General features: G+C 49.7%; 1 protein-coding gene and 1 pseudogene across 2 annotated transcripts in view; one reads left to right on the top strand and one right to left on the bottom strand.

Moving 5' to 3' along the window:
• Positions 1 to 6,532: 6,532 nt before the first annotated feature.
• LOC130032196 (uncharacterized) lies at positions 6,533 to 6,632 on the top strand (annotated as a pseudogene).
• A 1,746-nt stretch (positions 6,633 to 8,378) lies between these two features.
• The window catches only part of AZIN2 (antizyme inhibitor 2), a 31,372-nt gene continuing 15,163 nt past the window's right edge, over positions 8,379 to 24,587 (bottom strand). For both annotated transcript variants that reach the window (XM_056123444.1, XM_056123445.1), the window contains exons 6-10: positions 24,062 to 24,227; positions 21,588 to 21,750; positions 20,316 to 20,428; positions 11,880 to 12,094; positions 8,379 to 8,845 (exon numbers count right to left, since the gene is read on the bottom strand). In XM_056123444.1, coding sequence (XP_055979419.1) covers positions 8,710 to 8,845; positions 11,880 to 12,094; positions 20,316 to 20,428; positions 21,588 to 21,750; positions 24,062 to 24,227 — 793 coding nt within the window. In that variant the 3' untranslated portion in view covers positions 8,379 to 8,709. The remainder of the gene's footprint in view (positions 8,846 to 11,879; positions 12,095 to 20,315; positions 20,429 to 21,587; positions 21,751 to 24,061; positions 24,228 to 24,587) is intronic.

The raw sequence follows: 24,587 nt of genomic DNA, 5'->3' as shown, positions 1-24,587 counted from the left end.
GTCATTGGACAGTCAGGTCTGGGCCCGCAGTGATGAGACATTTTGGACCTCACGGGATGAGGGTGGGGCCAGGCCTGTCCTCCCCACCCCAACGAGATCCCAAGTCATTGCCCACAAATGGCCTCTCTGGCCCCTGATCAAGCTGCTTAACAGCCATGATCCCAGAGACTCAGAAACAAATCTCGAAACCCAGCATTTTTGGGCAGAAATGCATCCGAACCACACAGTAGGTTACTGTCACCGGGCCACCCCAGGGGGGAAAGGGTGCTGTCCCTCTGCCTGCTTCCCCCTGGCGGCTCGGTGGCTGTCATCCTCCAGAGGCCATTGGACAGTCAGGCTTGGGCCCGCAGTGACAAAACTTGTTGGGCCTCACGGGATGGGGTTGGAGTCAGGCCTGTCCTCCCCACCCCAATGAGACCCCAAGTCATTGCCCACAAACGGCCTCTCTGGCTCCTGATCAGGCTGCTCAATGGCCATGATCCCAGAGACTCAGGAGCAAATCTCGAAACCCGGTGGCTTTTGGCAGAAATACCTCCAGATTTAAGTGTTAAAATTTCAGAATTTCAAAATCACATGGCCCTATTGCAGCCATGCGACATCATATGTTATTTATAACCAGCAATAGAATACAAATTGTCTACTGTTGCCTTTTCAGCAGATCCTAGTGTTGGGGTAAAATCTCAAATAATAATGGTGAGTCTGGTGTCGAAATATTGAATGTGTTCAAAGTAGAGAGAGAGTAATGTGGAAATCATCTGCCCCATAGGTAGGGGGAGGGTATGGGATGGGGGTATACTGGGGGTTTTGGTGGTGGAAAATGGGCACTGGTGAAGGTACGGGTGTTTCATTGTATGACAGAGACTTAGACCCGAAAGCTTTGTAACTGCTCTCACGGTGATTCAATAAAATTATAAAAAATGAAAAAAAGGTAAGGTGGAGTTCATGCACAATTCAATCAGCTAATTAGTGGCTGAATAAATAGCAGTACTCCTACATTAAAAAAATAATAATAATAAAGTAGCTTTCTAAGGGATATGATCACACTTCTTGAGTATTGGCTTTAGAATCCAATTTTATAAAATGTGTCTTAATATAATGGGGAGGCAAAGGTAAAGTCTTCAAATAGGGTGTTCAGAACAAGACTTCCCTAGCATGCCTTTATGAGGCAAATGAGCTAGCCCTTGAGAACCGGAGAGAAGAGCTGTTTAGGTGGAAGAAATGGCAAGGACAAGGACCTGGAAGCAGAAAAGAACTTGGTAAATGTGAGGACGTGAGAAGAATCCTATTGGCTGAGGTACACTGAGGCAAATGGTGTTAGAGGAGATCGGGAAGGTGGGCTGAGGTCTCAGGCTTGCATTGGCATTCCATGACAATCGGCTGAAGGTTTTCAGCAAAGAACTGACATCGAGTCCACATTTTATAAGAAGACTCTGAATGTTTGGAGATTATATGGGATCAGTGGTGAAGATTGCTGTTGCTACGTATGAGGGTCACACAAACCCTTGGTGGCAGTGTTCATGGGGGCTGCATGCTTAGTTTGTGCATGCTTAGGCTGCCATGGTCGCACTCTGCAGGTGGGGTGGTCCTAGGGATCAAACTTGTGACCTCACACCTATAAGTCAGGCACACTACCACGAGCCACATCCCTGAGCCTTGTATCAGATCATTTTGCTGGTCAGATGTATATAGACTCAGTTCTTTGTGTGCCAGAAAGTTTTCAAACAGCCAAGCTTGCTGTGAGGTATATGGAGCTGTAGATTATATTAAGCAAAATAGGTCAAAGAGAGAATAAATACCAGATGCCCTCATTTGTGGAATAGAGACTAAACAAAGGGACAAAGGGACAAAGATGACATGGTTTGTCATCGAACCATGACAAAGCCTGGGCAAAAAGGTGTAAGGGAGAGACCAAGCCAGAGGTGACATAAGGACAGTGGTGGAGGGTCATGGGCATTTGGTGGAGGTAATGGTGCTATGCAGTAACTGTACATCAATTCCAAACTTCTATGCTTAAAACTTGAACCATCTTACCTAAACTATGATTAAATGGAACAGAGGGCTAATTGGGGGTCCCAACCATTTCCCCAATATTTCCTTTACAGTTAGAATGAGCCCAGTTGAACAGATGGGTTTTCTAGGGGATGATGATATCCACGAAACCATCATCTCCCTCCGGAGCAATCATCTGCGGAATCATCCAGGGCTCCCGGCTCCCTTCAGAATGAAATGCAGGGTCCTTGCCTGTTGTTCAGGGCCTGCTCCAGCTGCTCGACTCCCTAGGACTTGTCTCTGTTTCTGTCGGCCACAGGACATGGCCCCAGTAAATGATTAGTGAAGGCTCAAGGAACTGCCTTTCCACGTTTTATTGATTGGTTGATCTTGGATTTTGAGGTCACACCCAGCGATGCTCAGGGGTTACTCCTAGCTCTGCACTCAGGAATCACTCCTGGTGGTGTTTGGGGGACCATATGGGATGCTGGGCTTCGAGCCTGTATCAGCTGCATGCAAGGCAAACGCCCTACCCTCTGTACTATCACTCGGGCCCCCGCCTTTCCACATTTATTAAGCACCTAATTATGTGCTAGATCCTGGGATAAAATATTTTTCTTCTCATAGTAACCCTCTAAGGAAAGTATCTTTAGAAGCTACATTTTTCTTTTTTTTTTTAATTTTATGTATTTACTTTGGTTTTGGGCCACACTGGCAGTTCTTGGGGCTTATTCCTGACTCCGAATTCAGGGATCATTCCTGTCAGTGTTCAGAGGATCATCTGGAGTGCAAGGATTGAACCTGGGTCAGCTGCATGCAAGGCGAGTACCCTACCCGCTGTACTATCTCTCCAACCCCTACAGCTACATTTTTCAAGTGAGTAAATAGCTATTTAAGTGCTGTGTCTATTAGTTGGTGCATTTAACACTTGTCGAGAACTGACTCTGTTCAGGTGATGAGACATAGCAGTGAAAAGAAAATCAGGTTTCACTGGTAGGATTTATGGAGGAGCCACAGATGACACACAAACAAACCTCCCAGGCCCAATGGTACACCAGTGCCCTGAAGACACAGAAAACCCGCTGAGAGGAGACTTTTCTAAAGAATGATCAGAGAAAGCCTTGCCTGAGAGAAGACGTGCAGAACTTGAGTGAACCAGCCCTGCAGATAAATTGGGAAGGTCATTCCAGAGGGGACAGTAAATACAGGCCCAGCAGGACCACCCAAACCCAGCATATGAGGGCGTGTGACTGAGAAGCTGTGAAAAAGTGGGGAGCAGAGAAAGTCTATAAGGCCAGGGGTGAGGACTTGGAAGTGTCTTTTAGGGAATCACAGGAGTGACAGGCTCTGCTGTGCAATGGGGAGTGGTCTGTGGAGAGGAAGGGGCCCTGCGTGAGATGATAGCAGTTTGGTCTGGGTCCAAAGCATCTCTAGTTACCTCCCAGGGAGAGTGTGAGTGAGCATGCGTGAGAGTGAGAGAGGGACAGTGAGTGACTGACTGGACAGGAGCAATAAACAGTCCAGCAGCTAGGGTGCTTGCCTTGCAGGCGGCCGGCTCTGATTCAGTTCCCCGGCACTCTATATGGTTGGTCCTCTGAGCATGGTCAGGAGTGATCCCTGAGTACAGAGCCAGGAATTAACCCTGAGAACCACCGGGGTTAATTAACCCTGAGAACCACACCAGGTGTCGGGGGAAGAAATCTGAGTGACAGAGCAAGATTCAGAAAGAACCTTTGTGAAACACAGGTTGGGTGCTGGGACCTTTGTTGGAGGGTGTCCCTAGGTGAGGACTCAGAGCCAGAAGTTTGTGAGGGGCCAGCAAGACCGTCTGACTTCTGGGGCAGCCAGATGGCCTGAGCACTGGCATGCAAGGAGTGCCCTAAGAGGGGAGGGCTTGTGCCAGGGACTCCCAGGGGCCTCTGAGCAGCTGAAGCCGCATAGCTCCCCATAGGCTTCCTGGCTAGCTTTCTTCTTTGGAAAGAGATGGAAAGAAAAATAAAAACAAAATAACTGAAAAGGAATGACTGCTATGCTCAAGTAGGCCACTCCCAGCTCTGTTTCTTTCTCAGAAAAGTTTTGCAGCAGTCCTGTGAGGGATCTGTTCAGTCTCAGTGCCAGCTGCTGCCACAGAGGGCTCTCCCCAGCGACCACCCTGGTCCAGCCCAGCAGGAAAACGTGTTTTTCACACACCTCTTCAATTAAAAAAAAAAAAAAGGAGTCCTGAGTGGTTCCATATCTTCTTGCATCTCCAGAATACAAGAAACCTCTGATAAAGCCTTACAGCGGGGCTGAGCCCGGCACACACATACATGGCATTGCTTTAGAGGGAAGTAAAGAGGGGAGCTGGGGCAGTCTGGAAGTTGTTCCCAGGCCCAGGTCTTGCCCTGTGCCTCTCTGTCCTGGCTGCTCCGAGAGGTGTTCCAAGAGGATACATTTATGTCTTTCTAACAGAGGGAATGGACCAGTGAGGTAGCTCAAGTTTCTGAATTCTGGGAGCCATTCTAGAAAACCCAAGGAGAACAGTCATTGGAACCTTCAGTCTAGCCAGTGGATCAGAAGCAGAGGTGACATGGACATTGGTGTCTGCCTAGGGCGATCTGACAATGTCAGGTAGAGTGTATCAGAATTGGGTTGGCATGGATCCTGCTGGGTTGGCATTGAGTGGCAACACACACACACACACACACACACACCCCCTTAGGGAGAATCACACACACACACACACACACACACACCCTTACTTAGGGAGGATCTCAAAGGTTAAGGAGTTGAAATTAAATCTCACACACACACACACACACACACACACACACACACACACACGCCCTTACTTAGGGAGAATCTCAAAAAAGGTTAAGCAGTTGAAATTAAATAGACAAATTGACTGAGTGGGATGAGTTGCCAGGAGCTGGGAAAAAGCAAAATACGGGAGTGACTGTTAACGAGTACAAAGTTTCTTTCTGAGATAAACATGTTCTAGAATTAGGACAATGGTGACGATGGTGCAAATAACTGAAAATCACAAAATTCTACACTTTGTAAGGGTGAATTTTAAAACTTGTGGATTTTATAGCAACCTTTTCCAACTACAGAAAAATACACAAATAAATAGGATTCCCTGCAGCAGCTGGGAGAACTCTAAAATCTAAACTCCTTTGCTAATCTGCCGAGTCATTGAGCCATTTGGCCCCCAAGTTAGGAGGCCCTGAAAAGCATGCATCTGCTATTTGGCCAGGCATTTCTTCATCTCTTCATATCTCAAGATGGACATACAAAGACATCCTAGCCCCAATCACCCAGCCACACAACAACACTCTAGTTGCAAAAGTCACAATGGGAAAGCAGTGCAGAATCCTACATGCTTAGTCACCAAAGATGGTGGCCCTGAAGACTCAACCAGCAATAATGAGCGATATAGCCGCTCTGATAAGGACTTTAGAGAGGAAATGTGGAGGATGTTTAAGGAGCTTAAAGAAACAGTGAAATGGACCACCAAAAAAAAAAAAACAAGAGTGGGGCTGGAGCAATAGCATAGCAGGTAGGGCATTTGCCTTACACGCGGCCAACCCGGGTTCAATTCCCAGCATCCCATATGGTCCCCTGAGCACCGCCAGGAGTAATTCCTGAGTGCAGAGCCAGGAGAAAGCCCTGTGCATAGACAGGTATGACCCAAAAAGAAAACACAAGAGTATATGAGAGCAGAAACGATCAAAGCACGAACAGAACAGAACTGAAAAATCTGGTAGGCAAAATGAAAAATTCACTGGAAGGCCTCAGCAGCAGAGAAACAGCAGCTGAGGACAGAATCAGTGAGCTCCAAGATGAGGTGCAGAAAACCTCAAGATAACAGCAGAAGATGGAAAACCGCTCAAAATAAATGAACAGTTGACGAGAGAACTAGGGGGTAAAACCAAGAGAAACAAGAATTATCTGGATACCAGCAGGCAGCCAGGCAACTTGAACGAAGAAGCAACAGTCAAAGGACCATTGCCAAGAAGTTCCCAGAGCTGGAGAGTGCATGCACCCAGATCCAGGAGACTCGGAAGGGTACCAGCTAAAAGCAATTCAAATGAAAATACCCCAAAACACAGGCTAATCAGAATGACAAAAGCCATAGAGATAGAATACTGAAAAACAGCAAGATCAAAAGAAATTACATACAAAGGAATAGAGCATATTTATCAAATAAAACACTCTGGACCCAAAGACTATCTATGATTGGATAAAGTAAAAAAGGAAAGAAAAAGCCAACTGAATGAAATGAATGCCTCACCAAGAAACTTTACCAGCCATACTCGTCATTCATATTTGAAAGAATAATAAAAAATTTCACAGATAAACAACTCAGGAACTTCATAGACTCAAGAATTATCTTCACAACACTAAAGGGGCTACTTTAAGACTAGATGAATCCCACAAACACACCAAATTCCTGCAAAAAAGGTGGCACGAAGCTCCATGACAATAATCTCTCTGTCAATGTGCTTAAATGCACCAATTAAGAGACACAAAGTGGCAAGATGGATTAGAAAATTGAACCCTTGTGCTTGCTTTGGCAGCATGTATACTAAAATTGGAACAGTACAGAGAAAATAAGTATGCGCAAGTATGACACACAAACTCATGAAGTGTTTCATATTAAAAAAAAAAAAGAAATTTGCACCCAAGATTCTACTGCCTGTAAGAAACACATTTGAACAGTCAGAGCAACACAGACTCAAAATTTGGAAGAGAATATTTCAAGCAAACAAGTCTCTCAAAAAGGCTGGAGCGGCCATAATAGTATCAGATGACATAGATTTCGGGCTGAAAAATATAAGATACAGTGAAGGTCATTTTTTAACGATCAAAGGGTAAGTACATTGGGAAGAACTCACAATCCTATATATACTTGTGCCTAATCAGAGACCAGAAAAATACTTTAAACAATTGTTAATAGACTTAAAGAAAGTCATTGACAGCAACACAATAGTTGGAGACTTCAACACTGCTCTGTCAGCTCCCAACAGATCAGCTAGCTCAAAGCTCAAAAGAAAATAATTGCACTGGAGAAAGAAATGGAAGAGAGCTGGTTAGTAGATATATATACTACTAACATATATATATATGTATGTTTATATATATGGCTTTTCATTCTCAAAAACCAAATACACATTCATCTCCAATTGCTCATAGGACACTCTTCAAGATAGACCATATGCTGGGACATGAAACATACCTCTACAAAGTCAAGAGAGTAGAAATCATACCAACAATCTTCTCAGACCATGATGCACTGAAAATAGATGTTAATCACTAACAGAAATGGAGAAACAACTCAAATGTGTGGAAATTAAATAGCTCGTTACTGAACAACCAATGAATTAGAGAGGAAATCAAAGAGGAAATTAAAGGATTCCTGGAAACAAGTGAGAATGAGGACATGACCTACTAGAACTTGGGGGACACAGCAAGAGCGTTATTAAGAAGAAAGTTCATAGCTATGCAAAGCATTCATCAGGAAGGAAGAAAGGGACCACATAAATAGCTTGGTTGCACAATTTAAGAAACCGGAAAATGATCCACAAAAAGAGCAAAGCAGACAGGAGGAAGGAAATAATAAAACTGAGAACAGAAATGTCTGAACTGTAATCCAAAAAATAAATCCAAAATGTCGATTGAGACTGGGTCCAGAATGACAGTACAGTGGATAGGGCATTTGCCTTGCACTCGGCTGACCCAGGTTCTATCCCCAGCACCCAGCACCCTATATGGTTCCCCAAGCCCACCAGGAGTGATCCCTGAGTTGGTTCTTTGAAAAAACAAAAATCAGGAATCTGTTGATCCCAGGACTTAAAGGAGCCTGCTCCTGCCGAAGGACAGCCTGTCTGGGCGACCAGCTTGGGGTCTCGGTTCTGCGTGAAGCAACAGTCTGTGATCAAGGCTGTTCTACCATCATTCCTGGATTATGCAGAAATTCCCCCTTTTGTTTTGTTTTATTTTGCATTGCTTTCCAAAAGCATCACAGTTTCCTTTGCTTTGCTGACTACAAAGAGGAAAAGGGAGGATTCAGGGTCTTTGCCAAACCCCTCCCCCAGCCCACATCTCTCTTTGAACTTTGTGTTTCCTGAGTTGTGCAGACAGCTTCAAAAGCTCCATGATCGCCCCATTAAGCTCCCTGGGGCCCCTTCCCACTCATGAGCGGCAGCCCCTACCTGGAAGGAGACAACTCTGCCCTCATAACTGACCCCCCCGCCTCCCCCCAATAACCCATCCTGCCAAATGTCAAGGCCTGGGAGGGGTCTGGGAGATGGCAGAGAAGTGGGGTGCGAGAGACGCCCACTCTGTCAACGGCACCCTGGGCCTTGCCCCAGCTGATCTGTGACTGCAACATCTGGACTCCACTCGAGTATTGAAAAACCTAAATATTTATTTGCTTCATATTTACAAAGGTGGGAAGGAGACCCCGGGACACCCCGAGAACACCCAGCACCTGGCTGACCGACCTGCTTGCGCTGCAGAGGAGGCGGACACGGCTAGAAGGGACAGGATTTATGTTGCATACTTGAAACTACAGCGAGTGTAAGACTGGTCCTATTTACAGGGCAGAAACACTACGGGCAGAGCACGGTGGGGGGGTGGCCGCGTGGGCACCAGAGTCCTGGCCAGAGGATGCCCTGCCTGCCTCTCCCACAGGCAGCTCTGCGGCCCCGCTGGGCTTCTGGGGGGAACGGGGCCCGCTCACATGATGCTCGCTGGGGTGAAGACAGGGCCCACACACAGGGTGTCTGTGATCTCCCAGCCACAGGACAGAGGCTTGCACACGCCGTCAGCTCCCTCATCCTGTTCTGCCGGCAGCCGCCCTCGCAGCGCTTCCCTGTGGGCGAGAGAGGAGAACAGTGGGGCTGTGGGTTCCTGAGAACCCCATCTCCCGCCACCCCCACAGACACAGCAGCGTGCGTGCAGGGACACAGAGGCCCCCTGGTTTCTGCCATGCAACCTCTACGGTAGCATCTCCATGTGGAAGCACCCACAATTACCAGCACCGGCTGTGGGCAGAGACAAGACCAGAGCTCTTCTCTGCAGCGGGTCCTCCCCAAATCCCTTACCCACTACTCAATGCAGTGTGGCTGTGCAGACTCAGAAGTACCTTCCAGAGGCCCCGTCTTAGAAAGTGGACTGGGGTTCAACCAACTCTCACTCCCAAGCCACCTTCTGTGTTCATCCCCCCCAAGACTCGGGATGTTTCCAAGTCCTCCTCAGCACCTATAGAGTGCTCCCCTCCTGTGGGCCCAGGCTAGCAGACTGTGCCCACGTCTCCCTCGATGCAGGCTGGCCCACAGGGCTGAGCCCCTCCCCGCCAGCTCCCACGCTCCTTCTCAGGTCCCTGCTTCTCTCCAGCCCACTCTGGAGCTGGACTGTCCCCTGGAGGCTGCCTGTCAGCAGGCACCCCTCACCACTGTCCCCGGGGCCCCCTCCCAAGAGATCAGGGCCAGACTCGCACAGGTGCCTCTGCATCACCAGCTTTGACCCACCTGGCGCAGATGGGAAGGAAGGAGCACTGCGTGTACGGACAGAGGGCAGAGTGAACCCTGAGGAGGGGGGCACATGCCAACTTGTTTCTCTCAGCCTTCTCTTTGGCTCCCTGCTGCCCTCGCGGTAAAGTCTAAACTGGACCTCAAGGTCCTTCTCTTTTATTTCGGGCCCATAATCAGCGATGCTCAGGGGTTGCTCCTGGCTCTGTGCTCAGGAATTACTCCTGGCAGTGCTCAGGGGACCATATGGGATGCTGGGAATCGAACCCGGGTTGGCCGCTTGCAAGGCAAATGCCCTACCCGCTGTGCTATTGCTCCAGCAAATCTGCCCCTCGGGGCTCAACCGCCTGGCTCACCACTTATCCATGAGGGGCCCCTGACCTGCACCTTGAACTCCCTTCCCAATGTGTGCACAGACTTGCGCTTGGCACACCCTCCCAGGGAGCCGTCACCACTGCCCGCACATGTGTTTGTGTGCCTTCAGCCCTCCCCACCCCAGGAGCCATCACCCATTGTGCCCATGTGTGCCTGTGTGTGTATGTGTGTGCGCGTGAGCGCATGTGCGTCCTCTCAGCTCTCCCTGGGAGCCGTTACCCACTTGCCTGTTTACCCTCTGCCCTCCCTGTGGGGCCATCACTGCTGTGCTCATGTATTCAGGCCTGTACGCAGCCACCACACTGGCTCGGAAGCTCTGATTCCCCTCCCTCAGCTCCCAGGACAAGGCCAGGCCCTGCCCACTGCAGGACACTATGAAAAGGCCACTCTGACCGGGGAATAGCATTCGGCAGGGCCATCGACACTGTAGTTTCCTTCCTGGTTTGGTGCAGATGGATTGCCCACGCCTTATACCTTGCCCACTGCTGCTGGCGCCGGCGTGGGAAGGCTACAGGCGTGCGTGTTTGTCTGTAGTTCTGGGAGTCAGCCCGGGCATGTGCTCTCCCCGGAGCCACATCCCTGACCCCTGCCCGGTGAATGGTTTTTTGTTTATTTTTTTAGTTTGCTTTTTCAGCCTGTATAAATTCCCCCTTGATAGCAAATGACATTTCAGTCTGGCCCCAGACCCCGCAGGGAGCAGAGAGATGAAAGCCTTGTTGACTGGAGAAACAAACCCCAAGTCTGAGGCTGGGGCCCCCTCCTCGGGTCTGGGTCCTGCAGCAGCCGGGGCAGGGGGAGGGTTTCACGAGTGCACAGCACAGTTCCCAGCGGGGACCCTGCTTAAGTGCCTCCCCCCATCTCAGCCCTCCAAGCAGGGGTCTTCTCCACTGCCCAGCTGTGTGACCTCAAGCAGGCGTCCTCTCCGGGACAGCACTGCCCCCTGCCCCCCAGGAGGCTCAGGGAACAGGCAAATCCTTCCTGGGTCACCTGACTCTGGCAGATCCTCCCTGCCCACACCCAGAAGCAAGAGGAGCCCTAAGATCCAGCTCCCTTGCTTCAAGCCAGTCTGTCTCCAAGCTCAAAGCCCTTCCCGGGGCACAGCCCCGCTTCCTCCCCACACACCACGTGGCCTTCCCTGGAGGCACCACAGGCTCTGGCCTTGCTCCCTTTCTTCACCTGGGCGCCCCGCCACCTGCTCTGCCTCCTGCTGGCAAACCCCACTCCTTTGCCAGGCTCTGCCTTCTGCGTTGCTCCTCACAGGGCAGGTGTGGGTCTCAGGGAGAGCTCTGTGTTTGTGCTCTTCTTTGTTCTCTCTCTTTCCCTCTCTCTCTCTGTCTCTCTCTGCCTCTGTCTCTCTCTTTATCTCTCTCTCACACACAAACACACACACATACACTCACACACTGACATAGTCTTACACTCTTTTACAGTCTCACACACACTCACACTCTTACATACTCTCACACAATGACACAATTCTTTCACAGTCTTACACACTCTCACAGACTCACACACTTCACACACACTCTCACGGTCTCTCACACACTCTCTTACACATGCACACGTAGTCTTGCATGCCCACACTCTCACATCCACTAAAACTCTTTCCCACACATTCTCACACACACAATCACACATTCACATACCCTACCGCCCACCCACAACCCAAGCATACCCCCAGAGTATGACCATGAGGGCATCTCACACACACACACACACACACACACACACACACGCACACGCACATGCACACACATGCATACGCACACACAGAGGCATGCACACACACACACGCACACACATGTGCACACACATGCATGCACCCCCCCCACACACACACACCATGACCTGTGTCTCCCAGGGCTCTGAGCTCCTCAGGGGAAGCTCAGGCTCATTCAGGGCCGCAGCAGGAGCGGGCTCCAGGATGCAACCTGCACATCTCTGTGCTCAGTTTCCTGCCCACTTTGCCCATTCCGCCTCCTCCCAGCAAGGGCCCCTTACCAGGTCACCCGGGACATGGCACAGGTGATGCGGCAGGCCTGGGCTCCTCCAAAGAGGGAGCCAGTGCCCAGGGTGTAAGCGCCCATGTTCTCAAAGACCAGCCAGTCGCCTACGCGTAGTTGAGGCAGCCACAGGCCTTCCGCGATGCAGTCACAGCCCTCGCGCGCCGGGCCCCACAGGCTGCTGCTGAACAGGGGCTGCTCTGAGGATGGTTTCTGCGGGGAAAAGCAAGAGCTGCGGTCAGCTTTTGGGGTCTTTCCCTCCCAGCGGTGCTAACCTCAGACCCCGCTCCAACATTCGCCGGCACCAGGACCCCGGGCACCATCCTTCATCTCTTTGTGCCCAGTATACTCCCTTGGAAAGCAGGGATCCTGGCTGTAGGGCCCCCAGGGGCATAGAAAGAAAAAATGGGTGTAGGCAGAGAATTACGTCTGGCACATACCAGGGCCCAGGCAGTGAGTGTTCCTGCTCCTGTTGCCATCCCCCTCTGCCGGGGTCTGCACTGGCCTTGCCGACACTTCCCAGACCCTGGGTGAGGGTCTTCCCACCTCCATGCCTCTCCCTTCCTCCCACCCACTTCTCTGGATCCTACGACGGCCTCCCTGACACCCTCATTTTGAGCCAGGTCCAGTAACTGGGGTCTAAGCGCTAGGGGTAGGGAGGCCTATCCCCACGTCCTTGGCTCAGTCTGTGTTGAGGTCGGGCCTGCTAGGGGCTGGGAACACGGCCCTGAAGCCCATCCCCAGCCTTAAAAAAAAAAAAAAGTCGGGGCTCCAACACAAGCAAAGGGAGAGCTGGCCCTTGCCACAGGGGCCCCGATAGAATCACTCAGGCTCAGACTCTCCAGGTCACAGGGCTTGCCCAAGGCCACCACCACCCATGACACAGAACTTGACGCTTTGCCTTAAATGACTTCCAGCTTCAGAAAGGACCTCTGTCATACATCCCTTGGGCACCACCAAGATATCAGTGAGATTTGTCACCTGGGAAGGATCCTGTTGGGGTCTGAGGAGAAAAGTCATGACCGACAGAGCTGGTTTGAAACCCCCCGTGAGAGGCCCTGTGCCCCGCCATCTGCCGAACCCCCTGGCCGCCACTTACTGCAGCTGTCCCGGGCTCCCCAAGAGAACTCCCTGCTTCCCCTCCACCCTAGCCTTGCAGAGACTCCCAACTGTTTTCTGAATCTCAACAAAAACTGCCCCCTGAAAGCAATTTGTTAACAAAGAAAACCAGATATAGACTCTTAGAATCAAAAGCAGGAATTAGGGGCTGGAGAGAGAGAACAGTGGGCGAGGCATTTGCCTTGCATGAGGTTGCTCCGAGCTCAGTCCCCTGTACCACCTATGATTCCCCTGAGCACTTCAAGGAGTGATTCCTGATCACAGAGTCAAGAATAAGCTCTGAGGGGCCGGAGCAATAGCATAGCGGTAGGCCTTGTACATGGCTGACCTGGGTTCGATCCCTGGCATCCCATATGATCCCCCAAGCACTGCCAGGAGTAATTCCTGAGTGCAGAGCCAGGAATAACCTGAGCATTGCTGGGTGTAACCCAAAAAGCAAAAAAATAAATAAATAAACTGGAAAAAAAAAAAAGAATAAGCTCTGAGCACTGTCAGATGTGACTCCAAAACAGAACAAAACACAGTAGGCACTAGCCTATATCCCTGAGCTCATGCTGCAGGCACTGAATGAGCACCTACTGTATACTAGGCTCCGGTCTTGGGTGGGGTGCCTTGAACACACAGAACCAAAGCCCCAGCCCCCACTCACTCCTGCTCCCACAGCTCACAGACTAGGATGGGAGGAGGAAGTCCATCCTTGTGCACACAACATCATGTTCCTATTTGCCAGCTTTCCTCAATGAGATCAATCTCAATGGCTTCAGTTATTTCCCTTAGCTCCAACCATTAAAGAACATTAAGCTAACTTTTAAAGATTTAGGAGAGAAATGCTGTATAAACGTATCCATGAGGGTCCCTAAGAAAATAGGTTTCAACACATCCTGTAAAAAGAAAAGGCACCCTTGAGTGGCAAGTTACAGTTCTCCCACATCTTATGAGTGGTATAAATAAAACATCACAGAAAAGATCATTTTAAAAACTTTCCCCAAAAAATAATACAGAAGTACCCTTTCCTGGGGCCGAAGTATTAGTACAGCAGGTAGGATGCTTGTTTTGCATGCAGCTTACCCAGGTTCAACTCCTGACAACCTATATGGTTTCCCAAGCCCACCAGAAGTGATCATTGAGAACAGAGCCAATAGTAAGCCCTGAGCACCACCAAGTGTGGATCACGGTCACGGTCCTCCCGTTGTTCATCGATTTGCTCAAGCAGGCCCAGTAACATCTCCATCATGAGACTTGTTGTTACTGTGTTTGGCATATCGAATATGTCACGGGGAGCTTGCCAGGCTCTGCCCTGCAGGCGAGATACTCTCGGTGGCTTGCCGGGCTCTCCAAGAGGGGTGGAGGAATCGAACTTGGGTCGACCATGTTGGCCGCTTGTAAGGCAAACGCCCTACCGCTGTGCTATCGCTCCAGCCCGACGAAAACAAAATGAAAACAAAACAAACAAAAAATGTTTGCTATTTTGAGGTTTGTTTTTTGCTGGTGAGGGGTGGTGGTTGGGCCCTACCTGGTGGTGCTTAGGGCTTACACCTGGCTCTGTGCTCAAGTATCACTCCTGGCAGACTCATACGGGACCATAAGAGATGCTGTGGATCAAACTCGGGTCAGCTGTATGCAAAGCCTTCCCCATGTTACACATTGGGCCACAGTGCACACTCCTTCATTTGTGCTCACACACATGCTCTTAACACTTAACACTCTTGGCTGAGGCCCACTGGTTAAGGCTGTGTGCTGGGGGCGGGGGATGGGTCGTCACTGTGATGCTCACAGATGCTTACCAGATATCACACTTTCTGGTGCTCACCAGGGGTCACACCCCTTTTGTGGTGCTGACACACACCTGGCTGCAATACAATCAAAAACGACTTTCAGTACCAAGGAAGGCAAGTGACAGAGCTGCCAGGATTCTGCACCGTGAAGCATGGGCAACAGGAGGGCGTTGCACTTGTGACCACACGCTTGCAAGGCAGGTGCTCTAAGTCCCTGCATTATTGTTCCTTGAGGCCTGAGACCCTGGGCTGGATAGAGGGAACACCCATAGAAAAAAGAATAACAAAAGCAAGGTCCAAATACCCAACCACAGATTTATAAGGACACTAAATTTTTTTACTTGTTTTTCCCATTTAAAAAAGTTTCAGCCTACAGAGAGATGGTACAGCTGGTAGGCAGACCTGGGTTCAATCCCCCAAGCCCTGCCAGGAGTGATGTCTGAGTGGAGAGCCAGGAATAAGCCCTGAACCCTGCTGGGGATGCCCCCCTCCCAAAGAAAACAACATTTTTTATGACGATGGTGCCGAAAGCCAAGAAGGAAGCCCCTGCCCCTCCCAAAGTTGAAGCCAAAGCCAAAGTTTTGAAGGCCAAGAAAGCAGTGCTGAAAGGCGTCCACAGCCAGAAAAAGAAAAAGATTTGCACGTCGCCCACCTTCCAGAAGACCCAAAACTCTGCGGCTGAGAAGGCAACCCAAATCCCCTTGGAAGAGCGCCCCCAGGAGAAACAAGCTTGACCATTAAAATGTGTTTTAACCATTATATTGACCATTATAATGACCATTATAATTATCAAGTTTCCTCTGACTACTGAGTCAGCCATGAAGATAGAAGATAACAACACACTGTGTTCATTGTGGATGTCAAGGCCAACAAGCACCAAATTAAACAGACTGTGAAGAAGCTCTAGGACATTGATGTAGTCAAGGTCAACACCCTGATTAGGCCTGATGGAGAGAAAAGGGCATGGCTCCTGATTATGTTGCCACAAAACTGGGATCATGTAAACAGTCCAGCTGGCTAATCCTAAATACAATTTTTTTCACCATAAAAAAAAATTAGGGACTGGAGTGATAGCATAGCGGGTAGGGCATTTGCCTTGCACGCAGCCAACCCGGGTTTGATTCCCAGCATCCCATATGGTCCCCCGAGCACCACCAGGAGTAATTCCTGAGTGCATGAGCCAGGAGTAGCCCCTATGCATCTCTGGGTGTGACCCAAAAAAGAAAAAAAATTTAGGGACCAAAGCCATTATACTGTGGGTAGGATGCTTGACTTGCACGCGTCTGACCCAGGTTTGATGCCCAGCACCCCATTTAGTCCCCTGTTCCTGTCAAGTGTGACCCCTGAGTGCACTTTGGAGAGAGTGAGTTGGAAAGGGCTCCCTGGAACAGTGATTTCTGAGCTGAGACGGGGGACCGCAAGGTCGGGCTGTGTGTTCCAGGAGCAGAAAGGAGGCCGGGGTGCAAGTGTCAGTGCAGGGGGCAGGATGCAGGGAGCCACTGCAGGTGTCATTGGAGTCTGGCCCACAGTGCCCACAGGCTGGGGCTGCTGTAGGAACAGAGGGTCTGGCACACAGAGGACAGGCTCTTTGGGATTTTAAGTCACTTGTAGGAGCCAGGGACGTTGAGTCAGTGGTAGAGCACGAGCACTTGCCTTGCATATGTGAGGCCTTGGGTTTGATTTCTGGCACCGTAGGGTCCCCAGAGAACTGCCAGTAGTGAAGCCCAAGCACCACACTGGGAGTAGTTCCTGAGTCCACTGAATGTGGCCCCCAAACAAAACATAAAGCTCACTTTGTAGTCGAAGGAAAGACTGGAGGGTGTTAGGCAGGGGAGGCTAAGTGTGGCTTCTGCAGCAGCCCAGGAAGAAGTGATGGTAGCTTGTGTTAGTGACCGAAAAGGAATCAGATGGGTTAAAGACAGACCGTGGTGCTAGAGAAATAGCTCAAAACGCTGGAGCATACTTTGCATGCATGAGGTCAGGATTCAATCCTCCAAGCCCTGCCGTGATCATCCTCCAAGTACTGAGCCAGGAATAGCCCCTGAACACCAAAAACAAACAAAACTATATACATGCATAGGAATTAGAGTCAAGAATTTTGCTGGCAGAACTTGCAGGTGGGAAGATAAAGAAATGAAGAATTTGAACAATGGCAGGTCTTTTCAGTTGCAGCAGTTGACTAGTGGGCAGCGTGGCTGAGATTAAACTGAAACAGTAAAAATATCAAGTGGGAGAAGGGGCAGAGCCAGAAGGGGTACAGCAGGTTAGGCATTTGGTTTGGATGTAGCAGACCTGGGTTCGATCCCTGGCACCCCTACAGTCCCCAGAGCCCGCCAGGAGTGATTCCTGAGCACAGAGCGAGGAGTAAGTCCTGATCATTTCCAGGTGTGATTCCCACCACCTCCCCCCCCCCCCCCCAAAAAAAGTCAGGTGGGTATTTGGAAGCACAAATATAGAGCTCAGGGGTCTGGTCCACAATAGACATAAATTTGGACTGACAAGAGTCTATCAGTCACTAAAATCCTTGGTCTAGAAGAGCATGGTGGGAAGTATCTGCCCACACAGGTTTGAAGAAGCCTCAGGCAGGCAGCAGTCAGGGGCAAGTGTGGAAGAAATGCCAGGTGAGACGGAAGTGGCAGGAGAGGAAGCAGAAGCTAAGGGAAGGTCAGATGATGCCGGGACTGGCTGACTGAGGGCAGCACCCTCAGGTGCAGCTCAGTCCCCAGGCACCACAGGAGTGGCCCCAGTACATTTTTTTTAAATCTTAGCAGAGCATATCATAAAATGAGATATTATTCAGCCTTACAAGAGAAATTCTGCCACTTACAACAAGGTGGGGGAATTCCAATACATTATGTAACTGCAAGCTCCCCATATATGGGTTATCTGATACCGTCAAAGTCATAGAAGTAAAGGACAGGCCAAGCCTGGGGCGGGGGGAGTGGGGGAGGGATGGGGAGTTTCCAAAAAGCAGGTTAAAATTTGTGCAAGGTTAGAGTGTTTTCTAGAGGTCTGCTGTTGAACAGTGTGTGGATATAGTAATACTGTACTGCACAATTTAGAATCTGTGAACAAGGGCGTCTCATATCAAGTGTTCTTACTACAATAAAAAAATAAACTAATAAAATGAAGTGCAAGGAGAGAGCACAGGTTTGGTCCCCAGTACCACCCGACCTTCTCTGCACACAAGTCTGATCCTCCCCCCAACAAAAGCATATGGAAACATTTTGAGGAGTCCGATGTTTTCACCCCTTTCAAAATTCAAACTGGGCTGAAATTTTAGAGACTGGAAAGTATGTTTTGTGTTTTTGTTTTTCGGTCACATCCAACTTGTTCCTGGCTTTGCACTTAGGGATCTCTCTTGGCAGAGCTCAAGGGACCATATGGGGTGCCAGGGATTGAACCTAGGTCAGCCATGTGCATTGCAAGGGCCTTACCTAAGTACTATCTCTCCAACCCTGTTTTATCCATTTTTTCCCCCTTGCTAACTTAGAACAACCCTTGAAGATGAATTTTTTGTACGTCTAGGAGGGACCAGAGAGATAGTACTGTAGGTAGGGCACTTGCCTTGTGTGCAGCCTACCCAGGTTTGATCCCTGGAACCCCTGGAGCCCCAGGGCAACCCCTGAGCACAGATCCAGGAATAATCCCTGAGCACGGATTAGTGTGTCCCCCAAACTAAAATAAATAAAATATTTTACTTTTAGGACTTTATTCAGAGCAGTGACCAGAGATGTACATCCAGATATCCTCAAAATGCTTAAAATTAGGGCTGAAGAGATAATATAGCAGGTGGGGTGCTTGCCTCGCATGTGACCAACCCAGGTTAGATCCGCAGCATCTGAGCACTGCTGGGAATAACCCCTGTGCATCACCATGTTGTCACTCCCCTACCCCAAATGCCTAAAAACAGAAAACTAGATAGCTAACCACTATTGTTAGATCAGCTAAAATACTGTGTAAGGAGTCAGAGAAATATTACAGCCAGTAAGGTACCTGCCTTGCACATGACTGATTGGGGCTCAATCCCTGGCACCCCTCACCCCCTAAGCCTCATCAAGAGTGATCCCTGAGCTCAGAGCCAGGAGTAAGCCCTGAGAACAACCAGGGTATCCCCAAAGCAAACAAAAATACTATGTGATAATCAAAAGGCAAGTTATCAAACCTTGGTTAATAGCATGCAATAGCTACACCCCAAATTAACAGGACCATAAAAGTGGATTACAAAAAATGTGATCCCCAATTTTATGAGAGGTAAGTCCAACACATTTTCTAAAAGACTGAAAAAGAGGGCACAGAGAGATAAATCAATGGGCCGAGCACGCACTTTACACGCGGGAGGTCCAGATCTGATCTCCCCAGCACAGAGCTGAGATAGTCCCTGAGCACTGCCGGGTTAGACCCCACCTCCAAATAGACTGGGAAGAAATATGTAGGTAGTTATTTTTATCCTTCTTTGTCATCCATTTTCTACTAGTTGTGGTTTGTTTGGATTTTTGTTTTTGTTTTTGCTTTTTTTTGTTGTTTGTTTTGTTTTTTAGCTTTTTGGGTCACACCCGGCGATGCTCAGGAGTTACTCCTGGCTCTGCACTCAGGAATGACTCCTGGTGGTGCTCAGGGGACCATATGGGATGCTGGGGACTGAACCTAGGTTGACTGCGTGCAAAGCAAACGCCCTCTCCATTGTGCTATTGCTCTGGCCCCTTTTCTACCAGTTTCGTCTTTTTAAAAATAAGATTGGGGGCGAAAGAGATATTACAGCAGGCAGGGTGCTTGCCTTGCATATACCTGACCCAGGTTTGATCCCTGGGGTCCCATATGGTCCCCCAAGTCATGCCAGGAATGATCCCTGAGTACAGAACCAGGAGTAATCCCTAAGCACAGCTGGATGTGACCCAAAAAAACAAAAACTCAGATTAAAACACAAACACACACACACACACACACACACACACACATGTGTCTAGAGAGATATTACAGCAGGTGTGCTTGCTTTAACATATGCCTGACCTGGGTTCAACCCTGAACATCTCATATAGTCCCCTGAGCACTGCCAGGAGTGATCCCTGAACACAGAGACAGCATGAATGGGCATGACCCCAAAGCCAAAAACCTTAAAATTAAGATACCCATCCACAGACACACAGACATACACACACAGCCCATGAAAAATCTTTTTTGAACGCGTGCACATAACCCAACTGAAATGCAGCCACTCACATTCAGTTTAGGAGCTGTCCACACCCCAACTTGGGGAGGGGCATCATTTCTCTTCCTTTGCTTTATTTTGGGGCCACACCGGGCAATGCTCAGGACTTACTCCTGGCTCTCTGCTCAGGGATCACTCCTGGTGGGGCACAGGGGACCACATGAGGTACTGCGGGATCAAACCTGGGTTATACGTATGCAAAGCAAGGGCCTTACCCCCTGTACTACCACTCCGGTCCCTCTTCCTTTGCTTCAGGGGCTCGTTCTCTCCTCTCCGATTCCTGAAACCATCTGCTTCAAAGAACGGAAACAGGCCGTGCCTGTGGGCTCACCTTCTGCGGGATGGGGCTAGGGCAGGTGTTGTCAAACAGGACTGAGTTGAAGCTTCCATACACGCCCTCCGGGAGGTAGTACACCATGGTCTTGGGGGTGGAGCCGGTTTCCTCTGCGGGGAGGGAGGGGGAGGGGAGGGTCAGGCAGGCGGCCACAGCTGGCTGCCCCTTGCCCAGCTCCAGGCTGGGTCCTGTGCTGATATTAGCAGCGTGGGCCGAGAAGCTTTGAGGCAGGCCAGCTTAAACTTGACTCCCAGGCCTGGAGCTGTGTGACCCTGAGCTTGTGACTCAGCCTCTCGTGTCTACATTCTGCCATAAATTTTTTGTATCATGTTCCAAGAAGAGAAAGACCAGCGGTCTGGGCTGTGGAGAGGAGACAGGCAGGAGGTCCAACAGGGCTTTCCTGCTTACTAGATATTTAAGACATTCACTTGCACATCTTTGGTTTTCAGCTTCGTCTGTTTGATGAGATTGTATGGTATAGTGTCGATTCTTCCTAAGGTTGCCTTGATAACAACCTTGATCAAATAAGAGCATGCCCAGGAAACAAAGATGCTACCTAGCAGAGAGAGGGAACTTGATTTATGCAAACATGTCTTGATTAAATCTCAGATACCTAACGTGGCCCGGCTGGACTCAGACCAAGCCGGCCATCCAGTCAGCTCAGCATGTACTCGGAAGTCAGGTAACCTCTGTGAGCCTTGGTTGGCTCGACTGTAAAGTGGGGTTAATTACTAGCGAGCTAAGCACCAAGCACAGTACCAGCATCCACTCACAGTGAAGTCATATGATCATCACAGCCCTCTCCATACCCAGCCCTGCCTCTAGAGAGCCTGGTACATTGCTCTCACCAGCGTTATCTCTTTGCATCTTTCTTTGACCCCTTCCACTCAGTAGAATGACCGGGAGGGTTCAGAAGGGACATCCTAGGACCCGAATCAGTACCCACACTAAGTTTCCCTAAAGTCAGGGTGAGAGTAATAGTATAGCAGGTAGGGCATTTGCCTTGCATGCAGCCAACCCAGGTTCAATTCCAGCATCCCATATGATCCACCCCCAGCACCACCACGAGTGATTCCTGAGTGCAGAGCCTGGAGAAACCCCTGAGTTCTGCCAGGTGTGGGCCCCCACCCCATTAAAAAATAAATCCCTAAAGCAAGAACTCATTCACCAGACTCCACCCGCCCAATCCCTAAAATGGGACCCAGCTCAGCTACTCTCTGTCCTAAGCTTCGGAGAAGAATGGGGTTCCATGGCCCACCTGGTACCTACCCTCCCGGCCAGGTTGGTCCAGAAGAACTTCCTTCCCGGCCATGATGCTGATGGCCAAGGTGAAGGCCGAGGTCACGTAGTACCTCCCCAGCTTGGCAAGGATGTCCACACCGCAGCCCTCCGGGAAGTACAGGTCCAAGGCTGAGCTGATCACAGAAGCAATCTGATGACAGGGAGATGGGAGACAATCATGCTTGAAATGAGGCTTCATGCTGAAGACAATGCTAAACCGATTTCTTGACCACATCTTTGATTTCCAGAAGAAGAAACTTGGCAGCTGCTAAGGCCCCCGCTGGTAGCTGCAAACAGCAGGCCAAGAAAGCAAGTGGAAGGCAGAGCTGGACGCACCCTCAGGCTTGTATGACTCCACCTTTCCAAAGCCCCCAAATGCTTGGTACTGTCTATTTTTACAGAAAATACAGAGAAAAGATTATAGCCACTCTTTTATTTTCCCTTTTTGGGTCACACCTGGCTATGCACAGGGGTTACTCCTGGCTCTTGCACTCAGGAATTACTCCTGGCAGTGCTAGGGGGACCATATGGGATGCTGGGACTCAAGCCTGGGTTAGCCACATGCCAGGCAAACGCCCTACCTGCTGTGCTATTGCTCCAGCCCCTATAGCCACTCTTAATTCTATCACCCAGATTAAATTAAACAATGTTAATTTTTTGTCTCATTTTTCAGGTTAGTTTGTTTTTGGTTTGGGGGACACATCTGGCTTTGCTCAGGGTTCACTCCTGAGGGGGCTCGGGGGATGAAATGGGGTGCCAGGGATCAAACCTAGGTCAGGTGCCTCCAAGGCAAACACCTTACCTGCTCAATGTTAACATTTTGAAGAAAGTATTTTAGTTATTTTTTATACAAATACTATTTTTATGAGAAACTTGCTAAGGGACATAACTCCGCTTTTGTCTTGAGTAAATATTTTCACCTAAGTAATGCACCCTGCAATGCTTTCATCAACATCAATAACCCCCAAGCATTAGACGGACAGCGGACTTCTGTCAGCTGGGACCCCAGAATACTGACAGCCCAGTAGGAGCACAGCAGATTAGAATTCTTGGCATTCAGTTCCAGGATTTCTCAGGTCCATTCCTGAATGTGGCAATCCCAGGCTTGTCCTAAGGAGAAGCGACCCCTAGTGGTTAAAGTGGGGATAGTAATGGGACAGGGTTTTATCTTTTTTTACTTTCAGCTCATAGCTGGGAAAGTCAGAAGGGCGAGGACAGGAGGCTGGTTTTCCTTCCCTTGCCCTCCCATGAATTCTCATTAGCCCACCCCCTCAGCGAGACTTGTGACTTATGCAGATATATGCCGGTTAAACCTCAAAATGGCCCCGGGTGGGAGGCAGGCAAGAGCCAGACTGCATCCCACTCTGCTGCAGAGCTATGACCTTTGTGGGCCACTGAAGCAAACACAGGACTGGAAGAAGTGAAGAAAAGCCAGTAAGTGGCCGCATAGATGCCTCCAAATCCCAGAATACTGACAGCCCAGTCGGGGCCCAGCAAAATAGATGGAAAGTAGCACAGAAGCCCACTGAGCTCAGTGAGCAAAAACAGTAACACAGAAGGTCATTGTTGCTCAATGAACAACAAACAGCTCAGTAAAGCCTCAGACAATGACTAACAACCCCATCGTGAGATATAACAATTTCCACAACTTTCCACCCCTCTCGGAGAGCCCGGCAAGCTACCGAGAGTATTCGATATGCCAAACACAGTAACAACAAAGTCTCCAATGGAGACGTTACTGGGCCCGCTCGAGCAAATCGACGATCAACGGGTGGGCCTTTACTTTTACTTTACTTTTCTTTTACTGAACTATTTTTTTAATTTATTTTTTATTTAATTTATTTATTACTTTTTGGGTCACACCTGGCAATGCACAGGGGTTACTCCTGGCTCTGAACTCAGGAACTACTCCTGGCAGTGCTCAGGGGACCATGTGGGATGCTGGGAATCAAACCCAGGTTGGCCATGTGCAAGGCAAACTCCCTACCCACTGTGCTATCGCTCCAGTCCCGAACTATTTTTTTTAAATAATTCCACTTACCATGTGGTTATATCAAGCAATATAAATGATTTTGTGACTAAGAGGGTTGGTTTGGGGGCGGGAAGTGGGAAATGGGACAATGGTTGGGGTAGGCCATACTGGTTGTGAGATTGGTGCTAGAACATGGAATGCCCGAAACAACTGTATTTGTTCAATATTTAAAAAGGTAAAGGTAAAGGTAAAGGCCCTCCCGTTGTTGGTCGATTTTGCTCAAGCGGGCCCAGTAACGTCTCCATTGGAGATTTTGTTGTTACTGTGTTTGGCATATTGAATACGTCACGGGGAGCTTGCCAGGCCTCAAAAAAAAGAAAAAGAAAAATCCAGGTAGGGCACAGGCTGAGCCCACAGCACTGCAGGCTGATGACCGCTATGCCCCCCAGCCCCCACCCAGCCCCGTGTGACACCCACAGGTGCAGGTTACCTCTTCGAATCTCACTTTGGGCCCCTCCACTCCAGGGAAGCCACCACCGAGGTCCAGGATGTGCATCCTGTGGCCCAGCTCAGTGGCCATTTCGAACACGAGCCGGGCATCTGCGATGGACTGGGCGTAGGCCTGGGGGTCGGGGCAGTCACTTCCAACGTGGAAACTGGGGAAGGAGGAAGAGCCTTGTCTCACGGGAAGGGTCCTGGGGCACCTCCCTGGAGAGAGACCCTGAGCAGGTCCACAGGACACTGTGCCCACTTCAGTGATGCCCTGAGTCAGGAGTGAACGGGAGGCCAGACGCTGGAGCCCTGTGGAACAGCGTGCTCCGGCCATCCGCCTCTGGGCACGGCATTCCCAACACTACAGCCTGCCCGGGCTCAAGTTTCCTGATCAACACAGCGGGCATGAGATCCCACAGGCTGGAAGATTCTGTACGTCACGCATTTAGCACCGTGCCTAACACATCCTAAATCCAAAACAGATGAAACCTCTGTCACAAGATTCCTTCAGCCCTGGCCCTGCA

The sequence above is a fragment of the Sorex fumeus genome, unplaced genomic scaffold, assembly GCF_029834395.1.
Source record: "Sorex fumeus unplaced genomic scaffold, SorFum_2.1 ptg000047l, whole genome shotgun sequence".
Taxonomy (NCBI): domain Eukaryota; kingdom Metazoa; phylum Chordata; class Mammalia; order Eulipotyphla; family Soricidae; genus Sorex; species Sorex fumeus.
The sequence above is the reverse complement of the archived record's forward strand: the minus strand, read 5'-3'. Positions and strand labels throughout refer to the sequence as shown.